The 24,125-nt window shown below is 46.2% G+C and overlaps 1 protein-coding gene across 3 annotated transcripts in view; it reads left to right on the forward strand.

The window, feature by feature from the left end:
• The window catches only part of bnc1 (basonuclin zinc finger protein 1), a 32,354-nt gene extending 16,973 nt beyond the window's left edge, over positions 1-15,381 (forward strand). For all 3 annotated transcript variants that reach the window (XM_086288316.1, XM_086288154.1, XM_086288236.1), the window contains exons 2-5: positions 5,591-5,693; positions 7,703-7,938; positions 10,185-12,229; positions 13,228-15,381. In XM_086288316.1, coding sequence (XP_086144442.1) covers positions 7,729-7,938; positions 10,185-12,229; positions 13,228-14,032 — 3,060 coding nt within the window. In that variant the 5' untranslated portion in view covers positions 5,591-5,693; positions 7,703-7,728 and the 3' untranslated portion in view covers positions 14,033-15,381. The remainder of the gene's footprint in view (positions 1-5,590; positions 5,694-7,702; positions 7,939-10,184; positions 12,230-13,227) is intronic.
• Positions 15,382-24,125: the final 8,744 nt, after the last annotated feature.

The raw sequence follows: 24,125 nt of genomic DNA on the forward strand, positions 1-24,125 counted from the left end.
TTTGTCTGCTCCAGTGTTCAAACATGCGCTGCATTCATGTGTGTGATTGATTGCTGGATGAGTTTGAAATAACGAGTGTTTCACGCTGTCTTTGGGCTGTATGGAGTCCTAATAGGCTCAAACGCAGCCTGTCACTACTTGCACTCGCCCGGGCTTTTCCCGGGTTTGTCTCCTCCTGCTCGGGACCGGCCGCCGTCTTCCACAAACACTCTGCTTTCATTTAAGGGAATTTTAAAAGCTGTGCTGATGTGCAGTCCACCCTGCGAGGAGGCTGGACGGTCGGACAGCTGAGGGTTTGTTTAAAGTTCACATTTTTGATTGTTCTGGGCGATTTTGTTTTTTTAATTTCTTATTGTCAGCTGCTTCCTCGGAGCAGGGAGACGAAATCAGAAGCTCGCGTATCCTAACCTCACTGCAACTAACGCTTGTCATCAATAAAGACTCCTGGCTGTCTCACACACACACACACACACACACACACACACACACACACACACACACACACACACACACACTGTGTCCGTGGTGAGGTCAGGTGAAGCTGCAGGTTTTGGTGCTGTGTTGGTTTCACTGGTGGGAGATAAGCGAGCGGTACCAGGAGCACGGTCCTCCCTCCGAATTCCTGACTGATACTGTGTTGGCTTCTATCAAATATTCATTACCCTGTGTGTGTGTGTGTGTGTGTGTGTGTGTGTGTGTGTGTGTGTGTGTGTGTGTGTGTGTGTGTGTGTGTGTGTGTGTGTGATTTTTATTAAACATGCATGGATGCTGCTGGTTAATTTCAAAGTAAAACTTCACAGTTTTCTGAATGAACAGAGTCGCGTTGGTCTCAGTTTTTAGTGATCAAACTGCTGCGGTGTCATTTTTCTCCTTCATAACTTTAACGTCTGAGAGATAAAATTATATTTGAGCATTTCTGCAGTTTTGTGAGCGTTTTCTGTTTGAAGGAAAATGTCGTGTTTGGAGAGAAATTCTTACTTCGTCTGAAAATCCAAACTGGAAAATTGAATGATGTAAAACAGAAAAGTGAAAAAAAATTCTCATGCCATCGATCTGTGGATCAGATTTTTTCTGCTCGGATAAACAACATCAGTCATTTTAATTTGAAATAAAAATCCAGTGACTGTGTTTCGTATTAAACGGCATTATTAATTTTATGAAGAGATCAGTTATAAACCAGACAACAGGTTTGAGGAGGATTTACTCGTGTTTTTGTCTCTCATAATGAATAAGTGTCAGTAAATCGTGTTTTCTGAATAAACTGCTTCGTGTTTTGGATGTTTGTTGGCGCTCGTGATAAATCCTAAAAATAAGAATAATAAATGGTCTCTCTTTGATTTGTTGTTTCCAGCGTGAAGAGGAGAAATACGTTCTGGCAGCTCTCGGGGGGTCAACGATGTTTTCGCCAAGAATTTATCAGTTTACACAAAAAAAGTAAAGCTGAGGGATATCTGTGCCGAATCGCAGACGATTTCTTCATGCACACTTCCTGTTTTTATCCCCTCTGTGTAATCGTCGCGTTAACTGATTAATGGCTGACAGTAAAATGTGGTCCCTCGCACTTGGCCGTCAGTCTCTCCCTTTTCCTCGCGGCTCTTTGGCAGCAGTCAGAGTCGAGCGAGCTGCTGCTAATTGATTAGTTTTCCAGCGCATTAGTCCAATGTGTCCCCGTCCATCCCCGCACGGCCCACGTCCAAGCAGCTGTTCGCTCCCGCGAGTCTCCGAGGACGCGGACATATTTTAAAGAGTTTATTTTAAACGCCAGAGAGGACGATGTCATTTTCTTTCTCTTTGTGTGTTTGGCTGCAGCAGCGGACGCACACATCATGTTCCAGCTTCTTCTTTTCTCTCTGCGTCTGGCCTTGAAGCCGTGTTTGTGTTTTATTCCACGTCTTTTTAAGACGCGGTGGAGCGAGAAAGCAGATCCGATCACCAGGAAGCAGCTGCGTTTAAAGCTTTTAATAATTCTCATAAAAGTGTCAGTCTTTGTAACGGCGGCGCAATAATGTGCGCAGGTTAACCTGAAGCCAGTAAAATCCAGTGAACCCCGCTGCTGAGCGTGGAGAGATTTCACATCGTCAGAGTATGGATGCTGTTTTATGGCATACTTACCTCCACCTCCTCCTGCTCCTTCTTCTTCTTCTTCTCTCACTTTTGTCTTGTCCTGGCCTCACCTCCTCTCCCTCCACGGCCTCCTTCCCACACACGGCCTCAAACTAAATGCTGAAACAAACCGGAGAGACGGCGTCAGAATCAGAGCGTGCACGCCACGAGGCTCCATCTGTTTTCACGTTAAAGATGGAAGCGCAAACGTGTCATACGAATGTATACAGAGAGAACCAAGGCTGCATCGCTTCCTTTGATTCTGCATCATTCATGCACCTGTTTGTTTAATCAGCAGAGCTGAGGTGTCATCACACGACCTCGGGATACCTGAGATGTGGAGCAAAGCTCTGAGAGTGGAAGTGGATTTTTCTGTGAATGAGAGGAACTCGCATTAAAGTGTTCACGGTCGCTCACCCGGCGCAGTGAAATGAATGCGTCCCCTCCTGACGACAGCGCGCTTTCGTTTTGTCGTTTATTCGATGCCCCGTGCTGTCACGGTGCTAATCGAAGACGTGTAACGTGGAGGCGGAGGCGGGGGGTGGGGGTTACACTGTTGTACGATATAAAGAAAGTGACACCGTGTTAACTTTAGCTTGAAGAAGTCTGACGGGGACGCATCATTTTGTGCAATTAGTCTTCTTGTCAGCGGCGTCATTGATGCGTGCGAGCAGCTGCCGCTTTGTTGTGACAACAGCAAAGAGAAAGGGATGGTTGCGGCGGCGGGGAGGGGGGCGGAGAGTTGGTGGGTTCTTCTCGGTCACTGAGAGCGGCGGTAGCAGTGGCCTGCCCCGCGCTGCCATATTTCCTCCTCCACCTCTCCTTCTTCTTCTTCTCAGGAACTCATGAAGTGACTCGCTAATTAAGATAAACGACTGCAAGCACTGGAATGTGTGTGTGTGTGTGTGTGTGTGAGATTGAGATGTATATTAGGGGGACAGCAGCAGGGGGTGTGTGTGCACCCACAGCGAGACGGGATTAGACTAATTGGGCCGTGTTGGGTCTCGGCGCTCTGTAATGATGGGATTATGTTGCTGAGAGATGAGCAAAGGGGTTTTCACACCTCGCCGCTGTCCCGAGGAGGCCGCTGTGGTCCTCGGGAGGTAAAACCCAACATAAGAGGCCGGCGGAGAGGGTGCAGACAGGGTGGCAGATAGGCGTCACGGGGCCGGAGGCCGGAGCTGCCACCCCGCGCTCAGGTAGCTGCCACCACCTTCACCTCGGGTCCGTTTATTCGTCCTAACGATGCGAGGTTACCGCGAGGTGAAGGACGAACCCAGCCTCGAGCGTAGAACTGACTAAACGAGGAGGAGGAGGCTCCTTACCCATCCGCCCACGCTCTTCCTCCTCGTGGAGAGGGACCGGGCTCTGGTGGAGATGAGCATGCTGCTCATGTATACTAAACCCCTGCTGATCATGCATTATAGATGCGGAGGGAGAGAGGTGGCGGAGCGCAGCCACCCCAAGGTTTTCAGCGTGTAGCGCTAACAACAGCGGCTTTGATCATAAATCTGATGATGCTCCTCCGTTCAGATATGACTCTTTTTTTGTTAGAGAGCAGGAAGTGGAGTCATTTTTAGTGTAGGGCTCCTCTCTGCAGGTCGCTGCACAGTCAGCAGCTCCTCAGAAAACTGGACTCATTATTGTCGTCATCACTTCCTGCATCTTCATCCCATTAGCTGAGGAGGTAATGGACAGAGCCCTCTGAACCCTGTGTGTGTGTGTGTGTGTGTGTGTGTGTGTGTGTGTGTGTGTGTGTGTGTGTGTGTGCACACGCACGCCTCAGGCTGTCATTGATTGGTTTTGTAGTCCAGGTGTGTCCGACCTGCCCGGCAGCCCTGCACACACACACACACACACACACACACACACACACACACACACACACACACACACACCTGTGCTAACGGGGCAAACCACGAAGTGATGGGGGAGAAATCACCAAAGGCAGTCGTGCTCCTTCTTTCAGTTTCCAACTTGGCGATTGTACATTTTTTATGTAGCTTTGTAAGGAGAGCGAAGCTGCACACACACACACACACACACACACACACACACACACACACACACACACACACACACACACACACACACACACACACACACTCTCAGCACTTCTTTTTTGCCTTGACTGCGTACTGAGGTGGAGGTTTGTTGTCGGGGTTCCAGATTCAGATCACGTTTGCAAATTTTCTTTTATTTAATAAAAAATTTTTGACACCCAAAATGATCTTCATGTGTTTTATGGAAACACTGACGGATTTTTAAGGCTGGACATAAATTACTCTAATTACAATTAATCACTTTTCCTGCACAAACACAAAAACGTGTTAAACAGCATGTTTGTGACTCTGCTGATCTGCTAACCACATTATGAAAGGAAGCGAACTTCATCATAAACCATCAGCCAATGATTCAAATCAATAAAGACTAGAATAAAACATCACACGAACAGCTAAACAATCGTCGAGCTGGTGTGCAGCACAGGAGGAGTTTGCTGCTAAACCGACCTGACGAGATCCTAAAATTAATTCTAAAAAACAGAAGGTTTTATATGTATGTGGCACATTAACATGTGAATTTAATGTGACACTAAGCACAAGAAGGCTGCTGGAGAGCACCACAGCTCTCAGGTGCAGCGCTCACCTGGTTTCCTCTGCAGCCACAGCATCGCTGCATGGACAAAACCAAACACTGCACAAATAAATACTTTATGATTATTGTTGTTATTGATGTTATTATTGCCACCTGAAGGTCAGCAGAGAGGAGGAGACTCAGGGTGACCGACTCGCTGCTTACCTGGAATCTAAAAATAATGCAAATGTAACAATAATCATTTTATTCACTTGTGTCAGTTTTTCCTTCGTCTTTCTTCTCATTAAAAAAAAATTGCATTCACTGTAATTTTAAATGTTTCATTTTCACAGTTTTGATAATTTTGCTGATTTTTCGTTTTTGACACTTTGATTATTTTTACTGCCTTCAACACCAAAAATAAACGCAGCGCTCTGACGCTTATTATCAGTCAAAGCTGCCATTAAGTGCCTGCCTGTTAATTCATTAGGAACTTTAAAATGTGTTCAATGCTTTTTAAAACCTGCAGCTGATCATCTCCACGCTCTGCTGCTCAGATCTGCTTTGGTTTCTCTACCAGTCATTTTAACCCCACACAGGTGTTAAATTACTGGTGATTTTCTGTAAGAAATACATGAAATATTTTTCGTTTAGTAATTTATAAAATTACAGAGAGGCCTTGACATCAGTCGTGTCAGGTCTTGATGTCAGGAATTTGGCGTTTCTTCCCACATCCAGTGTGACTAAATGTGTGAAAAGCCTCTGCAGTGTTTTAATGTAAGGAAAACCGTTCACAACACAGGAAAAGAAAACCTGCAGTTTATCTGATTCTATCTGCTTTCATTGTAAAGAATTCTGTGTGTGTGTGTGTGTGTGTGTGTGTGTGTGTGTGTGTGTGTGTGTGTGTTGACAGGCTATCTGCTGCACTTTGGTGAACTGTAACTGTGACAGCTTCAAGCCGGGGAAGCTGAAGAGGAGGCAGTGTGAAAACTGCAAGCATGGCTGGGTGGCTCACGGTAAGACGAGAGTTTGTCGTTATTATCAGTCAGAAATCTTTGATTTAAAAAGCTTTCACGCTGAAATCTGAATCTATTTATCTGTGTGCCAAAGGAATCTAATTTCTAGTTTGCTGACAGACTCGCAAATAAAACCATTAAAATGGAATCAAGAAAGTAGCTTCCTGTTTTTAGTTTTATTATTTTTCAGATTAACTGTAAGTGAAACGTGCAGCTGTGTCCTGTGAGACGATAAGATGTGAGCTGTGTTTAAAAATTAAATAAAGAAGAGCAGAGCACCGCTGAAGTTCAGACACAGTCGGAGGCTTTGAGCATCAGATGGATGCTGTAGTCAGGGAGATTCTACGACCACGCGGCGTTTAAATTCAAACAGAGATGCAACATGAAGTGTGGCTGCAGAGCTGCACAGTGTTGTTCACATGGACGTGTTTAAATAAAGTTAGAAAAGTGAGCGCAGCGATGACACTGTCGCCTTTACACAGACCCAGGTTAAACATCAGGAACCGTCACAGAGAGAAAACCTGCGTGTTTACCATAATCGAGTAACCCGCGGCGCACGGCGACATGTTTGGCCCTCTGCCTTTGTTGGCGTGCGTGAATCCTGAACTTCACGTTTGCTGACTCGGGAGAAAAAGTGTTGATTTTAATGATGACACAGAACCCTGAGCTCCTCCCTGCAGTGCATCCCAGATTACTCCCAGCTGGTGTCTGTCATTCGTCCTCACATAAATAAGACGTTTCCAGGCCCTGCAGACACAATCGGTCTATTTAAAAGAAAATCGCAAACAGAAAATCAAAAATAATTCTTTTTTCTTGACTGAGGATTTTATTCACTAAATATTATTTATGCAGCTTTTTTTTAAGTAAAAGCACGAAGTAAAAAAAACAAAACATTTTTTGAGTTCTCACAAAGGCCAGAAAAGTGTGATTTAAGTACTTAGAGTAACGCCTGGAGTCACCTGAAGGCTTTTTGTCTCAAGACAATCACTCATCACTTTATTGTGATACCGTCTGAAAATCTGGAGAACTGGAGCTTTCAGATTTAGGTGAACCGAAGCTTTAAAAGTCCTTTAGAGTCATCGCTCTGTGGCGTAAACACAGAGGATGATGGTGGACTAACAGGGTGACCGCAGCGGGATTTTAATGATCGCTGAAGCTCTGGAAGTCAGAGTTTACAGAGCGAGAGTCACATTTATTTCCTGTAATTATTCTAATGTGTCCAACACTCTGCTTGAATCACCATCATTTTGTGTTCTGATGATTATTTCTGCTACACAGACTTGAATGCTGCGTTATTCCCTCCAGTTAACATCGTCCAGTAATACCCACTCTGTCATACACACAATATAGAGCACGAAGTTAGAAGCCAAATTTCTAAAGGACAAAAAAGAGTTAAAATAAAAAGTGAATGACATAAAAATAAATAACTAAAGAAGTTCAATAAATAAAAATCTAAATAAAATGTAATAATACCGAATAAAAACAAGCAAAATTAAGGTATTAGAATAAAAAAGCTAAATTAAAATTTAGTTAAATAAAACTTAAATTAGAAATTATATATTTCTTTAAACTAAATAAATAAAATGGTAAATAGAAAGAATAAAAAGTAAATTTAAAAAGTAGTAAAACGATCTAACAGGAAATTGTTCGGTGAATGAAAACAAATAATAATAATAATAAAGGTTAAGTTGCTGAGCAACCTGAAGTGCAGTGAACAGATTTTATTTGTTGTCCAATATTTAATGAAGATTATTGTTTATTTATTTTTCATTCTTTTTCTTTTGTTCCTGTTTTTATTTGATTTGTTACATTTAGGCCCAAAGATTCGATCAAAAAAATATTAATAAATGCTTGAACTCAATTTAATAATGCAAGCGGAGTGAGAGAGCGGACAGGAATGTGAAATGTGAACATGCAGCAGCACAAACACGCATGCAGCGCCCAGGCGGAGCTGAACTCTGTGATCTCAGATTACTCTAATCTGTTCAAACGTGACCCCTGTGTTTCAGCCCTGAGCAAGCTGAAGGTGCACCACATGTACCAGAGCAGCCAGGTGGAGATCGTCCACTCCAATGTGGTGTTCGACATCTGCAGCCTGATGCTGTACGGCACGCAGGCCATCCCCATCCGCCTCAAGATCCTCCTGGACCGCCTGTTCTCCGTCCTGAAGCAGGAGGAGGTGATCCAGATCCTGAACGCGCTCGACTGGACGCTGCAGGACTACATACGAGGATACGTGCTGCAGGTGAGCGCTTAGGACTGAAGAAGCCTCGGCTGGTGTGCGCGACATTTCAGGAAAGGTTTGATTGAACACGTTAGCGTTCAGCAACGGTCTGCGGCACAATGCCACCTGCATGTGTGGCTCATCAGTCAGGGGAGCAGGGATTCGATGATCAGGTTCACAAATTGATCGTGGTTCATGTTTGAATATAACAGTAAGCTTGCACATTAAAAACATGTGTGCCTGCTGCTCCTGTGGACACCTCATGAGTGACAAATTTAAGGACACCTGTGCTGCATCTGGCTGCAGCTGGAGAAGCTCTAGAAAGACTCTGTGAGTGAGAAAGAAGCCTTCAATCGTCGGTGTTCATTCAGTTTAAGACTTCAGTTTAGCTGCCTCCAGGGTTTATGCTAAGCTAAGCTCAGCGCTCTTCTACAAAGAAAAGTTCTATAAAAATTAATTTAATAATTTTACAAAAGAAATCAGGATGGGGGACGTTGCTTTACTGCTGATAGCCACAGACTCTCCTTACAGTCGTATTCTGAGTGTATCAGTTATCTTCTGCTGGAGCCGTTTAACACGTTTAACAGAGCGGCTCCCCGAGACTGGAGCCTCTAGTGGATGTTAGAGGAAGTGCAGGCTGATGTCTGACTGTTCACTTATTTTACAACAATCTGTGCATTTCTTTGTTAATCGTAACCATTTGATAAGCACAGACATGTGATCTCTCACCCCAACCAATCACAGCAGATGGCCCCGCCCCTCCCTGAGCCTGGTTCTGCTGGAGGTTTCTTCCTGTTAAAAGGGAGTTTTTCCTTCCCACTGTCGCCAAAGTGCTGCTCATAGGGGGTCATATGATTGTTGGGTTTTCTCTGTATGTGTTATTGTAGGGTCTGCCTTACAGTATAAAGCGCCTTGAGGCGACTGTTGTTGTGTATAAATAAAGTTGAATTGAATGTTATGTAGCTGGTAAAAGTGTTAATTTAATTAGTTTAATTAGAAAGCTGTTGGATTCAGTTTTGTTGTGGCCAAAATCTCTTTCGGGGAAACCTGAAATAATCATCTACAACTTTGTGTACTGCATGTTTTTGAGTGCATGGAGGAGATGAGCGTCTGTGAGACAAGAACGATTATTTCTCATATTATTGGTCATGCATTACGACACAATATCAATGCATATTTTTAAATATCACGCCTTCATTTCCTCCTGTTTTTCCAGCATTTTGTGGACTCGGGTTGTGTTCAGACTCAGTTTTTCGGCCGCCGCAGTGACGAAAAACAAAGTTAAAACACTTTCCTGGATAGACGTGTGAGCGGGACACCTGAGAAACACCACCACAGCCCGCGAGTACATGAAGGGAGAGACTGAAGGAATTTCTGAGGAAGGCGAGGGAGGAGGGGGAGTCAGAAAATCATGGTTGACGCCAGGCAGGAAAGGGCGGGGGGGTGCCACGGCAAAGCGATGCCACGAGCGGTGCCCCGCCGAGGCGGTACCACCGGGCTCGGGGAGGTCTCCGAACTGCCCGCTACATTTGTAAACATTATGTCTTTTGCTCCAGATTTCCTCTCAAGCCGGCGCCAAGCCGGCCGGGTCCGAGGCTGCAGGCGCCGTGTCAGGCGCGCACACAGATCTCACTTCGATTAGTACATCATCAAGTATTCAAGCTGGGCTGCGTTTAATTCATGTTAGCTCATCTAATGGCGAACGTAGAGTCAGAATCCTCGACAGGCACCCAATGAATGCTCTGTGATGAAATATTAATCGCGGTTATGGCACGAAGCCGCTCCTCACTTTCAAAGACCCCCAAACTCACATGTGATTACAGCCGGGCTGAGGCAGAGAGGACCCGCTTGATCAATGCACGGCGCCTTCTGCTCCCCCCGCCCTCGCCGCAGATATGTGTGTGTGGTATGTTGTGCACGTATTTATTTGCGCTCGCCTTTGGGAGTGTGCGCGTGCGTGTGTGTGTCCTGCCGATGCAGAGCAGGCACATCCACATGATTTAAATGAAGAGAAATGACCTGCGAGATGAAGCGCTGCGTGTCTGCGTAATGAGCTTTCTCGGGGTTCTGCGCTGCCCGCTCGCATTAACACTCCATCTGATTCCTTTATTTAGCCGCCCTGCCAATCTGCTTTATAAGGTGTGTCGTGCAGCCCACTGTGTGAATATGTATGAGCAAGCCAGCAGACACTTTTAATGCCGATGATGAAACCGCTCTCTCCTTTCTTTCTCCTACTTCCTCTGCCCTCTCCTCTCTTCTCTCTGCAGGATGTCGCGGGGAAGGTGTTGGACCGCTGGGCGATCATGACGTTCGAGGAGGAGATCGCCACGCTGCAGCAGTTCCTGCGTTTCGGGGAGACCAAATCCATCGTGGAGCTGATGGCTCTGCAGGACAAAGAGGGCCAGGCAGTGCTGGTTCCCAGCACCCGCACCAACTCCGACATCCGCACGTTCATCGAGCGAAACACCCCCCGCACGGCTGCCAACCTCTCCGCGTCCAAGACCGATAAGCTGAGCGGCAACAGCATGCACCACTTCGAGAACTTCATCAACAGCATGGCCTTCATGCTGCCGTTCCAGCTGCTCGGCTCTGTCCCGGCGCCGTTCCTGGGCTCGCACACGGGGGCGATGCAACAGCAGCACCAGCAACATCAGCAGCACCAGCCGCTGTGCCGCGGGCCGATGGAGCAGCAGGGCCAGCGGCAGGACGTTCAGGGGCGGGACGGTCTGCTCAGGGACAATCACCCCTCTCTGTCGCACCCGTCGGAGAGCACGCTGCTCAGCTCCGGCGCCATCTCGTTCTCAGCTGACCTCGACCGAAGTGGAGACAAGCCGACGGACGGCCTCTCCGCCAGCACGAAGATCGAGGCCGAGGACTTCTCCACCAGTGACAATTACTCAGACGGGCCCTCCACACCGTGCACGCCGTCCATCAGCTCCGACGTGACCCAGATGTCACCGGAGAGCAAACTGCGCTCATTGGACAGAAACGGGAGCGGCGGTGGCGTCTCGGGAGGCATCGCCGGAGGAGGCTCTCTGAAGAAGGGTCGTGTGTTTTGCAACGCCTGCGAGAAGACGTTCTATGACAAAGGCACGCTGAAAATCCACTACAACGCAGTGCACCTCAAGATCAAGCACAAGTGCACCATCGAGGGCTGCAACATGGTGTTCAGCTCGCTGCGCAGCCGCAATCGCCACAGTGCCAACCCAAACCCACGCCTCCATATGCCCATGAACCGCAACAACCGGGACAAAGACCTGCGGAGCAACTTGTCCGCTGACGAGAGCTCTGAAGGAGAGAAGAGGCCTGAATACGGCACCCCCATCTCCATCTGCTCTGCAGAGAGCCAAAAATCGGTGTCCAGCTACATGGTGAGCCACATGGACTCTGGCTCCAAGCTCCACAGCAGCTCGTTCCCCAGCATGGGCCAAAGCGGCATCCTCTTCCCCAACTTAAAAACAGTCCAGCCAGTCCTGCCTTTCTACAGAAGCCTGGTAACCCCGGCTGAGCTCGCCAACACCCCGGGAACGCTGCCCTCGCTTCCTCTGCTGTCCTCCTCTGTGCCCGTCAAACCCCTCACAGCCCCCGAGCCCTGCACGACTGACCCGATACCAAAGAAAAAGTCTCGCAAGTCCAGCATGCCAATAAAGATAGAAAAGGAGATGGTGGAGCGAGACGAGCAGGATAAGGAGAGCAGCTCCGAGGATGAAGCTCCCTTACACGGCAGGGACAAGGACGAGTGCGACGGTAACAAAGAGGAAGGACGTCTGTGCACAAGACAAGCTGGGGAGGAGAAGGAAGCCAGAGATGCGTACCAGGGCAAAGACATGGAGAGAGAGCAAAGTTTGGAGAGAGAAAGGACAGAGAGGGAGGACAAAGACGACGGCTCGAGGCTAGCCGAGACCGGCGTCATCACCTGCGCGTCCTCCCCCTTCGAAAACAGGCTGATGGACAATCACTGTGATGACAGCTCGCTCTGCCAGGACCCAGAGAGGGAGGACCGCGAGCACGGCCTCAACAAGATGTCAGAACTCAAGTGGGACGACGGCGAGCACAGGCTGACGAATGGCGGCGGCCTCCAGCTCACAGAGAGGGAGGCGTCCGATGGCTGCGGAGATGACTACGGAGACTCGGGGTTATCTCACCTCGATCCCGACGCCGTCCTGCCGCACCACTGTGAGATCTGCAGCAAGAACTTCAAAAACCCCTACAGCGTCAAGATGCACTACCAAAACGTCCACCTGAAGGAGATGCACATGTGCACGGTGGACGGCTGCAACGCCGCCTTCCCCTCCCGCAGGAGCAGAGACAGGTGAGAGGCGCTCGATTTCTCCTCCTGACACAAGTGCACGTTCGAGTATTTATAAACAACAACAACTTAAAGTCACAAAAGTGCAGCCTGCATGTCTGTGCAGCACCACGTCAGGTTTCTGTATTCATGAATCTGTAGGAAACGTTACAAACTGCATCTGTTCGCACTGACGGTGCAGCTGAAAGTGCATCTGCTTTAGCAAACTGTGTCCTCGAGTCTCGTCAATCAAAAACAGAGTCGGGGTTTGGCGCTCACAGGGTAAAGACTGTACGTGTGTGATGACAGCCTGTTCTCGTGCTGGCTGCGTCTCACAGATACAGATCGATCCATTTGTACTTATATAGCACCAAATCACAACAGCAGTCGCCTCAAGGCTCATTATAGTGTAAAACATCAATAGACAATCAGATGACCCCCTATGAGCTAGCATTTGGTGACAGTGGAGAGGAAAAACCTCGCCTGCTCAGATTCAAGCTCTCGCTCTTTGAAAGGGGACAGTTCAGCATCACCATAGCGACAGAACAGCAGTGTGACCTCTGTGGGAGTTTTTCTTCCCCGGTGTCGCCTACTGCTTCCCCCTGACTGTTGGGTCTTTACTGGATAAAGTGATCGTTGCTGTGTTGTATTGTTTTGGTGCTGAATTGAACTGAACTTCCATCAGCTAATAGCAACTCTACATTTCTGAAGGTGCTTCTCACTTTGTACCCAAACCACAGCAGAGGGCTAAGAACGCTGCCCTGCGTTAATGTTTGAGGAAAACAGCCACAGTCACCTGAAATCTTGTCACCTTGTTAAAAACACTGAAGACACTTTTTATCCGAACCTTCCAAAAGTGATCCAAACTCGGATAGCCCTCTCTGTCAGTGCGATGTGCGCTCGCATGCAGACGGACGCTCATCACTCTTTGTGCAGCTGCAATAACAATAAATGTTTCACATGAAATTTTGAGGTAAACTGACTGAAACACTCACAGTGTCATTTTTGTTTGTCACCCGCAGACACAGCGCCAACCTGAACCTGCACCACAAGCTGCTGACCAAAGACTCCTTCAGCCCGGCCAACGCCCTCTACTCTCACGCCTCCCTTTGTCGAGACAGAGACTCTGCCGGGCTGGAGTACTGCCAAGAGCAGCGGGACCGAGACCCGCCCCACCGGGATCCGAGCGGCCAGACCTCCGTCATCTTCCGAGGGCACAACCGCATGGGTCTGGTCTTCCCGATGAGCAAAATGTCCACGGCTCTGGACAGCGCCGAGGCGTCTCCGGTGGGAGAGACTCAGAGATTGGGAGGTGGGGAAGGCGGCGTAAGCGGGGAGGATGGGGCAGTCCTGGACCTGAGCACCTCATCCTCTGCCCCGCCTCGTGGCAGCGCTCAGTCTTCCTGGGACTCAGACGGAGCCGGCAGCGAGGAAGGGGAGGGGGCCGAGGAAGACGAGGAGGAGGCGCTCCCCGTGGAGGACAGCGATGAAAGCTGCGATGGGATCGGCGTGGGCAGGCCCGGGGGCGACGAGCTTGCACTCGAAGGGGGGAGGACCCTGGGCTGTGGCGAGGGAGGACAAGGAGGGCTTCAGGGAGGTGGGGGTGGATCTCCAATAACGTGCCACGTCTGCCAAAAGGTCTACAGCAACAAGGGCACATTCAGAGCCCATTACAAGACTGTCCATCTGAGACTTCTTCACAAGTGTAAAGTCCCCGGCTGCGACACGTCGTTCTCCTCCGTGCGGAGCAGGAACAGGCACAGCCAGAACCCGAACCTCCACAGGAACCTGGCTGTTAGCTCGGGTTCCCCCATGGAACAGGAGTAGACCTCAAAGGCCAACGTTTACTTTGTCCAAGTTGTTCTTTTGTTGTTTTTCCTGGGCGCGTAATAAAGAAGGCTCACCCGTTAGCACTTTGGAAACATCACGCCGTCATTCATCCGTTACTGTAGGCGAGAAAAGGACGAGCAGAGAGGAAACCAAATTCATTTAAAACAACCAAAACCTGCGCAGGTCAGCCAGTTGGTTTCGGCGTCGTGCTGATTTATTTTGGTTTTCCTTTGAGCCCTTTAAAAAACATCCGTGTGGACTAAAGTTTTCCTTGTGTTGTCGAATCCTGCAAGTGTTTTTTCTCTTCCAGTGTTTCTGTCGTCGGACGTCCACGTCTGCCCCGTGAAGCCGTAGTGAAGTAACTCCTACACTCGTCGTTTCACTCGTCCCAGCAAAGCAGTCTCTGTTGAAAAGCTATTGTGTTGTGAGGTAGAACAATAAGTTATTGTACGGTGTTTCTATGATCTGTCTTCACTGTTCTCTTTGTTGCAAACTGCTAATGTTGACCAAAGATTTCTTCTCAGTTCACAGCTGTGTGTGTGTGTGTGTGTGTGTGTGTGTGTGTGTGTGTGTGTGTGTGTGTGTGTGTGTCCGGACCCTTCGTGTTGTGGGAGGGGTTATGCAGTATTAAGAGGTCCGCCTGGTCTTCGCCTTCATCGTTTTTAACAGCAGTATTCAGGCGTGGGCGTGGCCTAAAACAGTAAAATATATAGGAATGTTGACTGAAAGGGTGAAATCCTGTTTTTTGTTGGTGTTTTTGTAAAGAAATGTTCTCACGCAGCCAGACTTGATGTTGTTCGCGTGGTTCCTTGCAGTAACCTCACCGACTGGACAAACGGCAGAAAGATGCCACCTCTGGAGGCAGGAAGGATGTACTGTGAAAGAGTCAAACACTGAGAAATAATCAAGACAAAATGCAGTTTCTGAATCTGGCCCTTTGCCCTGAGCACACCTTACACGAAGAGCCGGAAACAAAATGTTTGAGCTGTAGATTCTGTGAATAATTTGTGCTGAAAGACACCAAAAGAAAAGAAGCTGTGTAAAATGGAAGAACTTCACCACTAACATTACGTTTCTTTACGTGAACATAAACACTGTGTTGTACATTCCTGATTTGGTTTACTGTCCTGGTTTTGCTCGGTATTCTGCATATTTCCTTTCAGTCTGTATTTAAACGCGATGGCTCAGATTTAAGGTCGCGCTCGTCTGTTGTTTGGATTCGTTCATATTAAAAAAAGAGCAAAAGCCGAGACATGTGGATAGATGTTCATGTTTCTTTTGAATTAATGTTACAATATTCATTCAGTTAAATAAAAAGCCATATGTTTGCAAGACTCTGGTCACTTATTTTGAATTCCTGCATTAAAAACATGTCGGTCTGTACGCTGCACAAGCTTTTCATCAGGTCACTGAAAACTACTGTTAACGAAACACAAGATTGAGAGCATCAGGACACTCTCAAAAGTCCCAGAAATATTTCTGTGTCATGCAGTGATGCAACTCCGGAGTTGCAGCTTGTTAGCTAGCTGCTCCACATCGACTGGCGTCTGCGACGTCCTTCGGTCATGACGGGAAATCTCTGAAGAAATGAAGAAATAGTTGCAAACTTTATAGTAATAACCAGGAACAAGTAATTAACTGTAAATTATGTTAATTCATGTAATATTATAAAATCAGAAGAAAAAACTGATTCAGTGGGACTTTTTTTCTGCTGTAAATCTCAGATAAATATAACATTATAGCGCGTAGCTGCAGAATCACCAGTGTTACATTGACACTACAAAGGTGTCTGTGTGTGTCCACTGTTGGACACGTGCTGGTTTTCTAACACTGGAAAATAACTAGAAATGCTGGTAGTTTGTGGACACATGTAGACTCTGCTCTACTGGAGATTTTGCAGTGTGTGACTTGTAAACATTCAAAGATTGAAAGAGCTGTTCTGTGGCTATGAATACAAAGTGAGAGCGCACACTGGACCAGAGTCAGGAAGCCTGATTTCTCCTGCTGACTGTCGGCGTCTGTGTGACGTCACAGCTCAGCTGGGAGACTGAAATAAACAGAAAAAGGTTTCAAATATAACAGCAGAAGAAGAATCAGTGAAAAATGTTCTAAGGCTAAATGGTGAATTATACAAAATAAAGTTTTTTCAAATCATGACAACAGTCGACTTTAGGTGCGTTGTACACTATTCAAAGTGCTTCGTCCCCTTTCATCATTCACACAAAAAAGTGTTTTCTGTCTACCAGTCACACACAACCGGGGGTTCAGACGACCCCCTGTGAGCAACGCCGGCAACAGTGGGCAGGAGAAACCTCCGGCAGAACAAGGCTCTTGTTTTGCTTCTCCTGTGTGAAGCATCCTTGGTTTTCTTGAAAGGTGCCAGAACAATTTAACAAATTATTATTGTTATTATTATTAATACAGACAGTATCAGTCTACAATGTTTACACAAAGTAACAGGAACAGCTACTTAATCTCATAATTTACGTTTCAATTGAATCAATTAATTTAAGGTAATTAAAACACCTGATCTGATGCACTTACCTGTCCGGCCGTCCACCAGCTCAGGTACCTCAGGAGGATTCAGCCTGCGGTGAGACAGCGCCCCGACCCACAGACTCTCCCTGACTCTTTATTCCTATTTTTATTTAATCAAACATTTTGCATCCCAGCGGTCGGGTCTTTGTTTGTGAGAGAAGAAGTTCAAATGTGCTTGAATATGATTCATTTACGTATTTATTGTTGTTGTAATTCACAGTTACGGTAGGATTGTTCTTTCTCCACCTTGGTGTCTGATGGATGACTGTATATGTAAACTCTTATTATATCATTCAGCACACAGCAGCATACAGTGAGATAGCAGCAGGGAAAGGACAGAACTGTGAGACGCGCTGAGATTTGACTAATTACAAGGAACATGAATATTAAATGTGTTTATATGTATGAAAACAGACACGTCTAAACATAAAAACTGCATTAATACCATGAAAGGGTCAGTCAGAAACACGCACAGCGACCCGTGTTTTAACAGCAGATTTCTGCACATGCAGGACGGAGAAGCTCCTGTTACGCAAACAGTGGGAAATATATTTGAGTTTGAACTTTTCCTAAGCAAGCACACGCGTCCTCATGCTCGTGCACTGAATCATTCGAACGTCACTGACAGTCATCTGTCCTCTGAAGCTCTTAAAATCAACGTATCACTGAAATTCTGTGTTATTACTGAAGCCACAATGAAGAAAATAACGAAGCCCAGTCCCAAAACACTGGTGAGCTGTGTAGAGTGCAAATAAAAACAGAAATCAATGACTTGCAAATGTCATAAACATATATTTTATTTATAATAGAAAATATATGAAATGTTTCAACTGGGAAATTTTACTATGACCTCATTTTCAATTTAATGTAACATGTCTCAGAAATGTTGTTATGGAGCAACAAACAGCTAGAAAATAAACCCTGCGCCATAGAAACAGCTGGAGGAACAGGTCACATGACCTCGTGTAAAAGGAGCGTCTTATAGAGGCGGAGCTTCTCTGAGGTAAAGACGGACAGATGCCTGATTGACGTATGAGGATGTTTGGTGATAGCAGCTGTATTTCAGTGTAAGGAAGGTTTAGTCCACCATGTTTGAAGCTGAGCTGACTGTGAACTGTTAGTCAGTAGGTCTGCATGTCCATGTGTTCCTCCTTCAGCTTTGCCACCATGTTTCTGTGGCCGACCTTGTGTTTTCCAGGCGATGCCCATCCTGGAGCGATCCGAGGACATGGCCGAGCCACTGTGAGCACTTTGTCTGTGTTTAGAGCTCTCTACTCGACTGACTTTTGGCCAGATGTGTCATATTTTCGGAGGCATCCATTGTGAAAGCTTTTAATCTTATGCCACCTTTCACCATGTGCCAGCATTTCAAACCACAGAGGAGAGCACCGCAGTTTACAGTCTGACCTTTGTTCTAAGGCCGTATTGCACGATATGAACTGTACGTGGATAAACTGTACAGCTGTGAATTCTTTGCTTGTCAGCTTCCGAAACATTTTACTTGGTTTGCAAGCAGAAGCCAGTCTGTCAGCTCTGCATCATCTCCAGCAAATGCAGCGGTATCGTATGAACCCACCAACGCCAAACGTGTCAGAGCGTGTTGGGCTGCAAACCTGCGCTCTTTACCGCCAGGTCAGAGACACCTCGCTGGCTCACTGGTTACCTTCAGTAATGAGCTCACCTGGTTTCGCATCACCTGTAACAGGTGGAGGACCTACCCGTGGTCCAGTATCAGTGCTAATTTCCTTTTTGGTTCCCCTTCGTTCATTTCTTCCTTTTTATGAAAGACACCTTCTTCCTTTCACTCAGCTGTGAGTGCAGATAAACCAGGGGTGACAGTCAGTCTGTGGGACGTGTGCCGTCCTGCTTGGAGTCTTTCTGCGTTAGCCCTGTGATTGACTGTTGACCCGTTCAGGTTTACCCCCACCTTCCACCCTCTGCCAGCCCGTCCAGCACCCTGAGCAGAAGTTGGATGGTCTGGTCCTCTTTCTTTAACCCTCCTGCCATCCTTTAAAAAACTCACACCCATCACCCTAGGGACCATTCTCAGCCACGCCATAAAAAGACCATATATCCATATTTTATTCCACTTTAAATTAGCCAACCTTGTAAAACTACTTCTCCCTGAAATATTCATGTAAAGTTTTAATTATATTTTCGTTGTTTTAACCCTTCAAATCCCAGTGTTATTACATGAGCGCCCTGTGTTATAAGCCCCAAAAACCAAAAAACGAAACTAAATATTTCCACAAAAAACCAGTTGAAGTAATATGTGATTGTCATTATAAGTAGGCCTTTAGATGGACCAAAGATTGGCACCAACATACATTTTGACCTGCCATTATTTTTTTTGCATTTTTTTTGCAATTTAAAAATTAAAACTTCAAGGCCCTGAGTCTTCATTGACATCCAAGAAAAGAAGAAAAAATAAAATCATATGATGATAATTTGGGGTTGAAAAATAGCGTTTATAATGGAAGTCAATGGGCAGAAAATGGTCCCCAGGGTGATGGGTGTGGGGATTTCTGCTGCTCAGCCATTTTAGGCTGATTTAAGGAATTCACACTGGAATATTAACATTGACAGGTAAAAACTATCCTGTGGCAAGTTTGGTTATGTTCCACTGAACACAGTGGAAATGGCAGCCATTTAACACATAGCAGTGGCACAAAAAGGTCCCAAGAAGGCAGGAGGGTTAAAGAAGCACACTCTGAAATTGTCACATTAAATAAGTAAAACAGTCTCAGATGTTGGTTTTTTGCACGGCTCTCTGCTGAGAGCTCAGTCATGACTTTCTCCCATAATTAAAAAAAACAAATCTTTTTCCTGGTTGACTGGTTCTGTGTACGTCCTGTGGTGTAGCTGTGGATGATGTTACTCAGTGTAAAGCTGATGATGATTCAGACCTCTGACTCAAGTCAAGGTATCAGTTCACACTCTTGTGATGTGAGACACTATTAAGGAGAAAATACAGCTGTGCTCAACTGGACTCTTAAGCAGGCCGGTAGTGGCCCCCGGGCCATATGTTTGACACCCCTGAACTAAACCATCTCTGTCACGGAGACGAGGACTCGCTGGATGATTTAATGATGTCAGCAAATGCTTTTGGCTCTTTTCTTTTAAAACAACAAGGCTTTAGAAGTGATATGAGGCAGGTTGTCTTTCCATCGGGCCTTGCTCACAGGTCAGGGAGGGGCGTGGCCTGCAACATGACTGGGCTCAGGTCAGCCTCGGCTTGACCCTTTCACTGCTACGCCACCCAGACTTGGCGAGCAAACAAAGCAAACACAAACTGCTGTAGACGCACACACAGGTGACGGGAACACGACAGGTTTTGTGTTGAAGTTGATTAATAGGTTTGATATCTCTGTGATTTTTGCTTCTTTTGGATGATAACACGGGGGAGACACTGAAACTGCAGTCAGCACTGATTAACATTTACATTCCTGCAAAATGGCACGCTCTCCACTGTCCAAAAAGAAGCTCTCAGAGTTATTGAAGAGGTGAATTAATCACTGTATTCCCGCTGCGCAAAGGTAAAGGGCAGGGATGGAAATGGACGGGGACAGTGGAAGCATCGTTGGACTTGCATTAAAAAAGCGAGGAGGACAAATCTGTTACGCAACATGCCAAAGTATTGCACTATTACAGAGGGCTGAAAGCCTTGCATAACTCAACAATCCAACCCACCCGTCGCATTTACTGTACATTAGTGAGCCTGCAGAGCCGTTCCTCATCACTTAGGAGCTGAAAAACCCAGTTCTGACAAGTGGCCCCCATCCTTTTTCTCTGGCACATTGCAGAAATCTAGTACCACTCAGAGAGGGCACAGTGGGTTATTTCAGTCCCTCCTGTGTGCTGCATGTAGGCGACAATATCCAGCAGAGAAGCTGGTTGATCTGTAGAGGTGGAGCACTCGCTCAGCTTCCTCCACAGTCGTATCTGTATCCGGAACAGCTTGCATCTTTGGGGCTATTTTTAAGAAGCAGTGGACGCTTTCAGAAGCTGTTCACTGGTAAATTTGGAACAGATCGAGGAGACTACTGAGCTGCAGAGGTTTGCTGTGTTCAGGACTGATAGTCGAGACAAACATGAGCTGCTGCTTGCTTCATCTCTGAGCTCAGTTTATGGTCTCAGTCTGACTGAACCAAACACGATGTCCCTTGTACATTTGTTTTGCCCACTAGGGGTCACTGCAACAAACAGCAAGCACAGAATTATTGCGGAAACTCAGAAGCAGAGTCAGGAATGATGTGGCAGACCCCGACGTATGACTCGTGAGACAAGATTTAATCTTAAACACAGACTTCATTGGTGGCGACAGATGGAGCAAACCATAACAGAGCAGAACAGGAGCGAAAAACAGGACTAGAAGGATACAAAGCAACAGAAGAAAACAACGTGAATCACGATGCAACCAAGAACAGAAGCAAACTGAGGGTTTAAATACACAAGAAAAGTTCAGGGGAGGATGGAGACACCTGGTGAAACACAGCTAAACTAAATCTACCTGATGAGACAAGAGGAAGAGAAACTGAACATAAGGCTCACAGGAAGTAACAGACATGCAAACCTGACCTAAACAGGGGAGCACAGAGACTGAAACAAAGATCACCAACAGGTTGAAGAGAGAGACCGGGCAGCTCATCTAAGCCAGCTCTTATATCCTGGACAACGCAGGTGAGCAGCCTTAGCTCACAATGCTTCCATGCAGCATGTCAGGCTTTCTTCAGGGAGTTGACCGGGAGACAGAAAGAAATCACAAAAGAAGGTGAAACTAGAATACACACAGAGGATATATATCAGTGACCATCTCACTAATGCAATAAAAGAACCAAACCGAAACATGAACTCGTGAAGCTCACTGGGATGAAGAACATTAGCATTCATTTGGAGCTGTGTTCCTGTCTGATCTAATCCGTCTGTTTTGGTGCATCATCTCTGACTCTTCAGCTTCTAAATTCCAGGCCGAGTTCAGAGAGGATTTTCTTTACATGAGTCTTTTCAGTGAAAATGACTCCCTGCTGCTGCAGAAAAAGGCTGATACAGCAGCGAGGCTCAACCAGACAGCAAAGCAGTGAAAATAATGATGCAAAGAGCCTCAGAGAGCAGCTGAGCCGAGGTAAAAACTCACTGTGTATTAGTCTAAGTGGCAAACTTTCCACAACACATCTTTTAAAAATATATTTATTACCTAAAAAGACAGAACCCTAAGCACACTCATGTTAAAAAGTAAGAGAGAAAATGTCTCAATCCAATCACTTAATCCTTAAAGCATTCTTGTAAAAACAAAAGCGTCCTGTTCATGCCCGAGTCTGAAAAGTTGATTTTACACGATGATGTTTTTAGAAAACACGAGCTGAGCGCTCGCCACGCCGGGCTCCTTTTTTGTGTCTTTATTTTCTCACATCTCAGTGAAACTGTCCTCTGTTGTAACCAGAGAACACGACCGTCGTCCAGTGGCTTAATTATATTACACTCATGTAAATGACATTTAAAGCTAAGACTCTATGTTCATTTTAAATCTGAGACTCATAAATATGAAGCAGGTCCACATTTGAACACATGCATTACATCTGAATCAGCACTGAGGAAGGTTAGCTTGGATCTGAACCCCACTGAGTGTCCTCACTGTTGTGAGGAGGCACAGAAACCTGCAGCCGTCCAGCAGCTGCAGAGATTTTGGAGAAAAAGTAGTCAACAGTTTCTGAACGCTGAGATTTTTTCTGACTTTGGTAAATGTTAAATTTAACATTTTTGTATTTCAATAAATTTTTGAAATACTGCTTCTCATATAAATGCATTCAGTTTAATCATGTTAAATTAATAACAGCAATATCCTTTATGTTCACATGAACCGCGTCTTATAAAACCCCATCCTCTTCCTCGTCACCTCAAGCCTCTTCCCCTGAAATGAAGTCAGGGCTGCAACTCACGAAAACGTCCTCATTTATTCAAAGTAATGCTGCTGTTACTGATTGCCAGGGGAGTGGATACTGTCTCCAGACAGCTACACAGCAACAACAGCTGGTTATAAGCTAACATTATGCTAGCTAATGCTAGTTAGTCTAGTAAAAATCAGTCTTTACCTCTAATAAAGTTTGATTACGTTCTCATATTATATGAGAGTTTTTAACTGAGCGTCAGCAACTGACAAAGAAAGTTTAACCAGTGCCAGCTAACAGCAGCTAACAGCAGCTAACAGCAGCTCTAACAGCAGCTAACAGCAGCTAACAGCAGCTAACAGCAGCTAACAGCAGCTCTAACAGCAGCTAACAGCAGCTCTAACAGCAGCTAACAGCAGCTAACAGCAGCTCTAACAGCAGCTAACAGCAGCTCTAACAGCAGCTAACAGCAGATGTAGCGTGCTGACAGCCTACACTCACTGCAGATGAAGGGCAGCCAGATTTGTACGGTAGCTCGGTTACATACAAAACTCAGCTGACTCAAATCTACAATCTACTGACATCTAGTGATGAGAATTTACACGCTGCAAGTTTAAATACCTGCTTTTATTTTTAGTGACAGTTTTTATTAATTAATTTGTTTTTATTATTTTAATAGTTTTTAAAAAAAATGTTTTTGTTGTTGTTTTTCAAGCTTGTTTCTTGTAACTTAATGGTTGTTAGTGGTTTTTAATTCGTCTTAAGCCTGTAATGACATCTCAGGTGCCTTTGTTGACGTTCAGATGTGTCACATGCATCTGTTTAGAGGACTGGATGTTGGATGTTGCATATGTCAGAAACACAAACAGACTTTTTCCCTATGACTGTTTTTTTTTCAGACATCATTACTTTAGCATGTGGAGTGTGATTTAGACAGACGTTAACCTGCAGACTCACAATGTGAAAACCTTCATCGTGTCAGAGGAGTTCTTGTTTTTGCTCTTCGTGAGAAAACTTGAGCACTTTTCTGTCCCGGCTTTGCTGCGAGCTGCCAGCACCTGGGAAGCGTTGGATATGTTGCAAGCTACTGTGAGAATCCCAAACAGTGAAACTGAGCCCTCTGAGCAACACTGCTGCTGATCCCCCACATGTTCCAGAGAGAGGGGTCTTTCTGGGGCACTGACACCGGATCCCACCTCTCGGTCCTGGGACAGGGATCGGGGCCAGTGGGGGGTTGTGGTGGAACTGGAGGGTAAGGCAGGGACGGGGGTGGGGGGGTGAGAGAATGGATTGTCCACGGGTGCTTGGGAAGCAGAGGAATATGAGGGGGTATTACCGCCCAGCACAGCGGCCAGATGGACAGCAGATGACTTTTTGTTCTTCCAAACACTCTGCAGGCTGGGGGAGGAAGAGGAGGAAGAGGAAGATGAGCTGGGCAGGAGGGAGGGGGAAGAGGAGAAAGGCTTAAGTGAAAGTTTTGGTTTTACAGGGCAGCTTTTTTCCCTCTCTGGATCATAAAACGTTCATCAAATCCATTTGTGTGTCCCAACATGTGGTGCTGTGAAAGAAATCCCCCACTCTGCATTGTTATTGAATCCTTCATCTTAACTTAACTGTGAGGTTTGACTCATGTTTACCAGCCTCTGAATCTCAGGACCGGTCCGATA

This window comes from Aulonocara sp. 'chitande type north' Nkhata Bay, linkage group LG1, assembly GCF_057382095.1.
Source record: "Aulonocara sp. 'chitande type north' Nkhata Bay isolate Kocher_YH1m ecotype deep benthic linkage group LG1, A_spYH_male_GT1.1, whole genome shotgun sequence".
Taxonomy (NCBI): domain Eukaryota; kingdom Metazoa; phylum Chordata; class Actinopteri; order Cichliformes; family Cichlidae; genus Aulonocara; species Aulonocara sp. 'chitande type north' Nkhata Bay.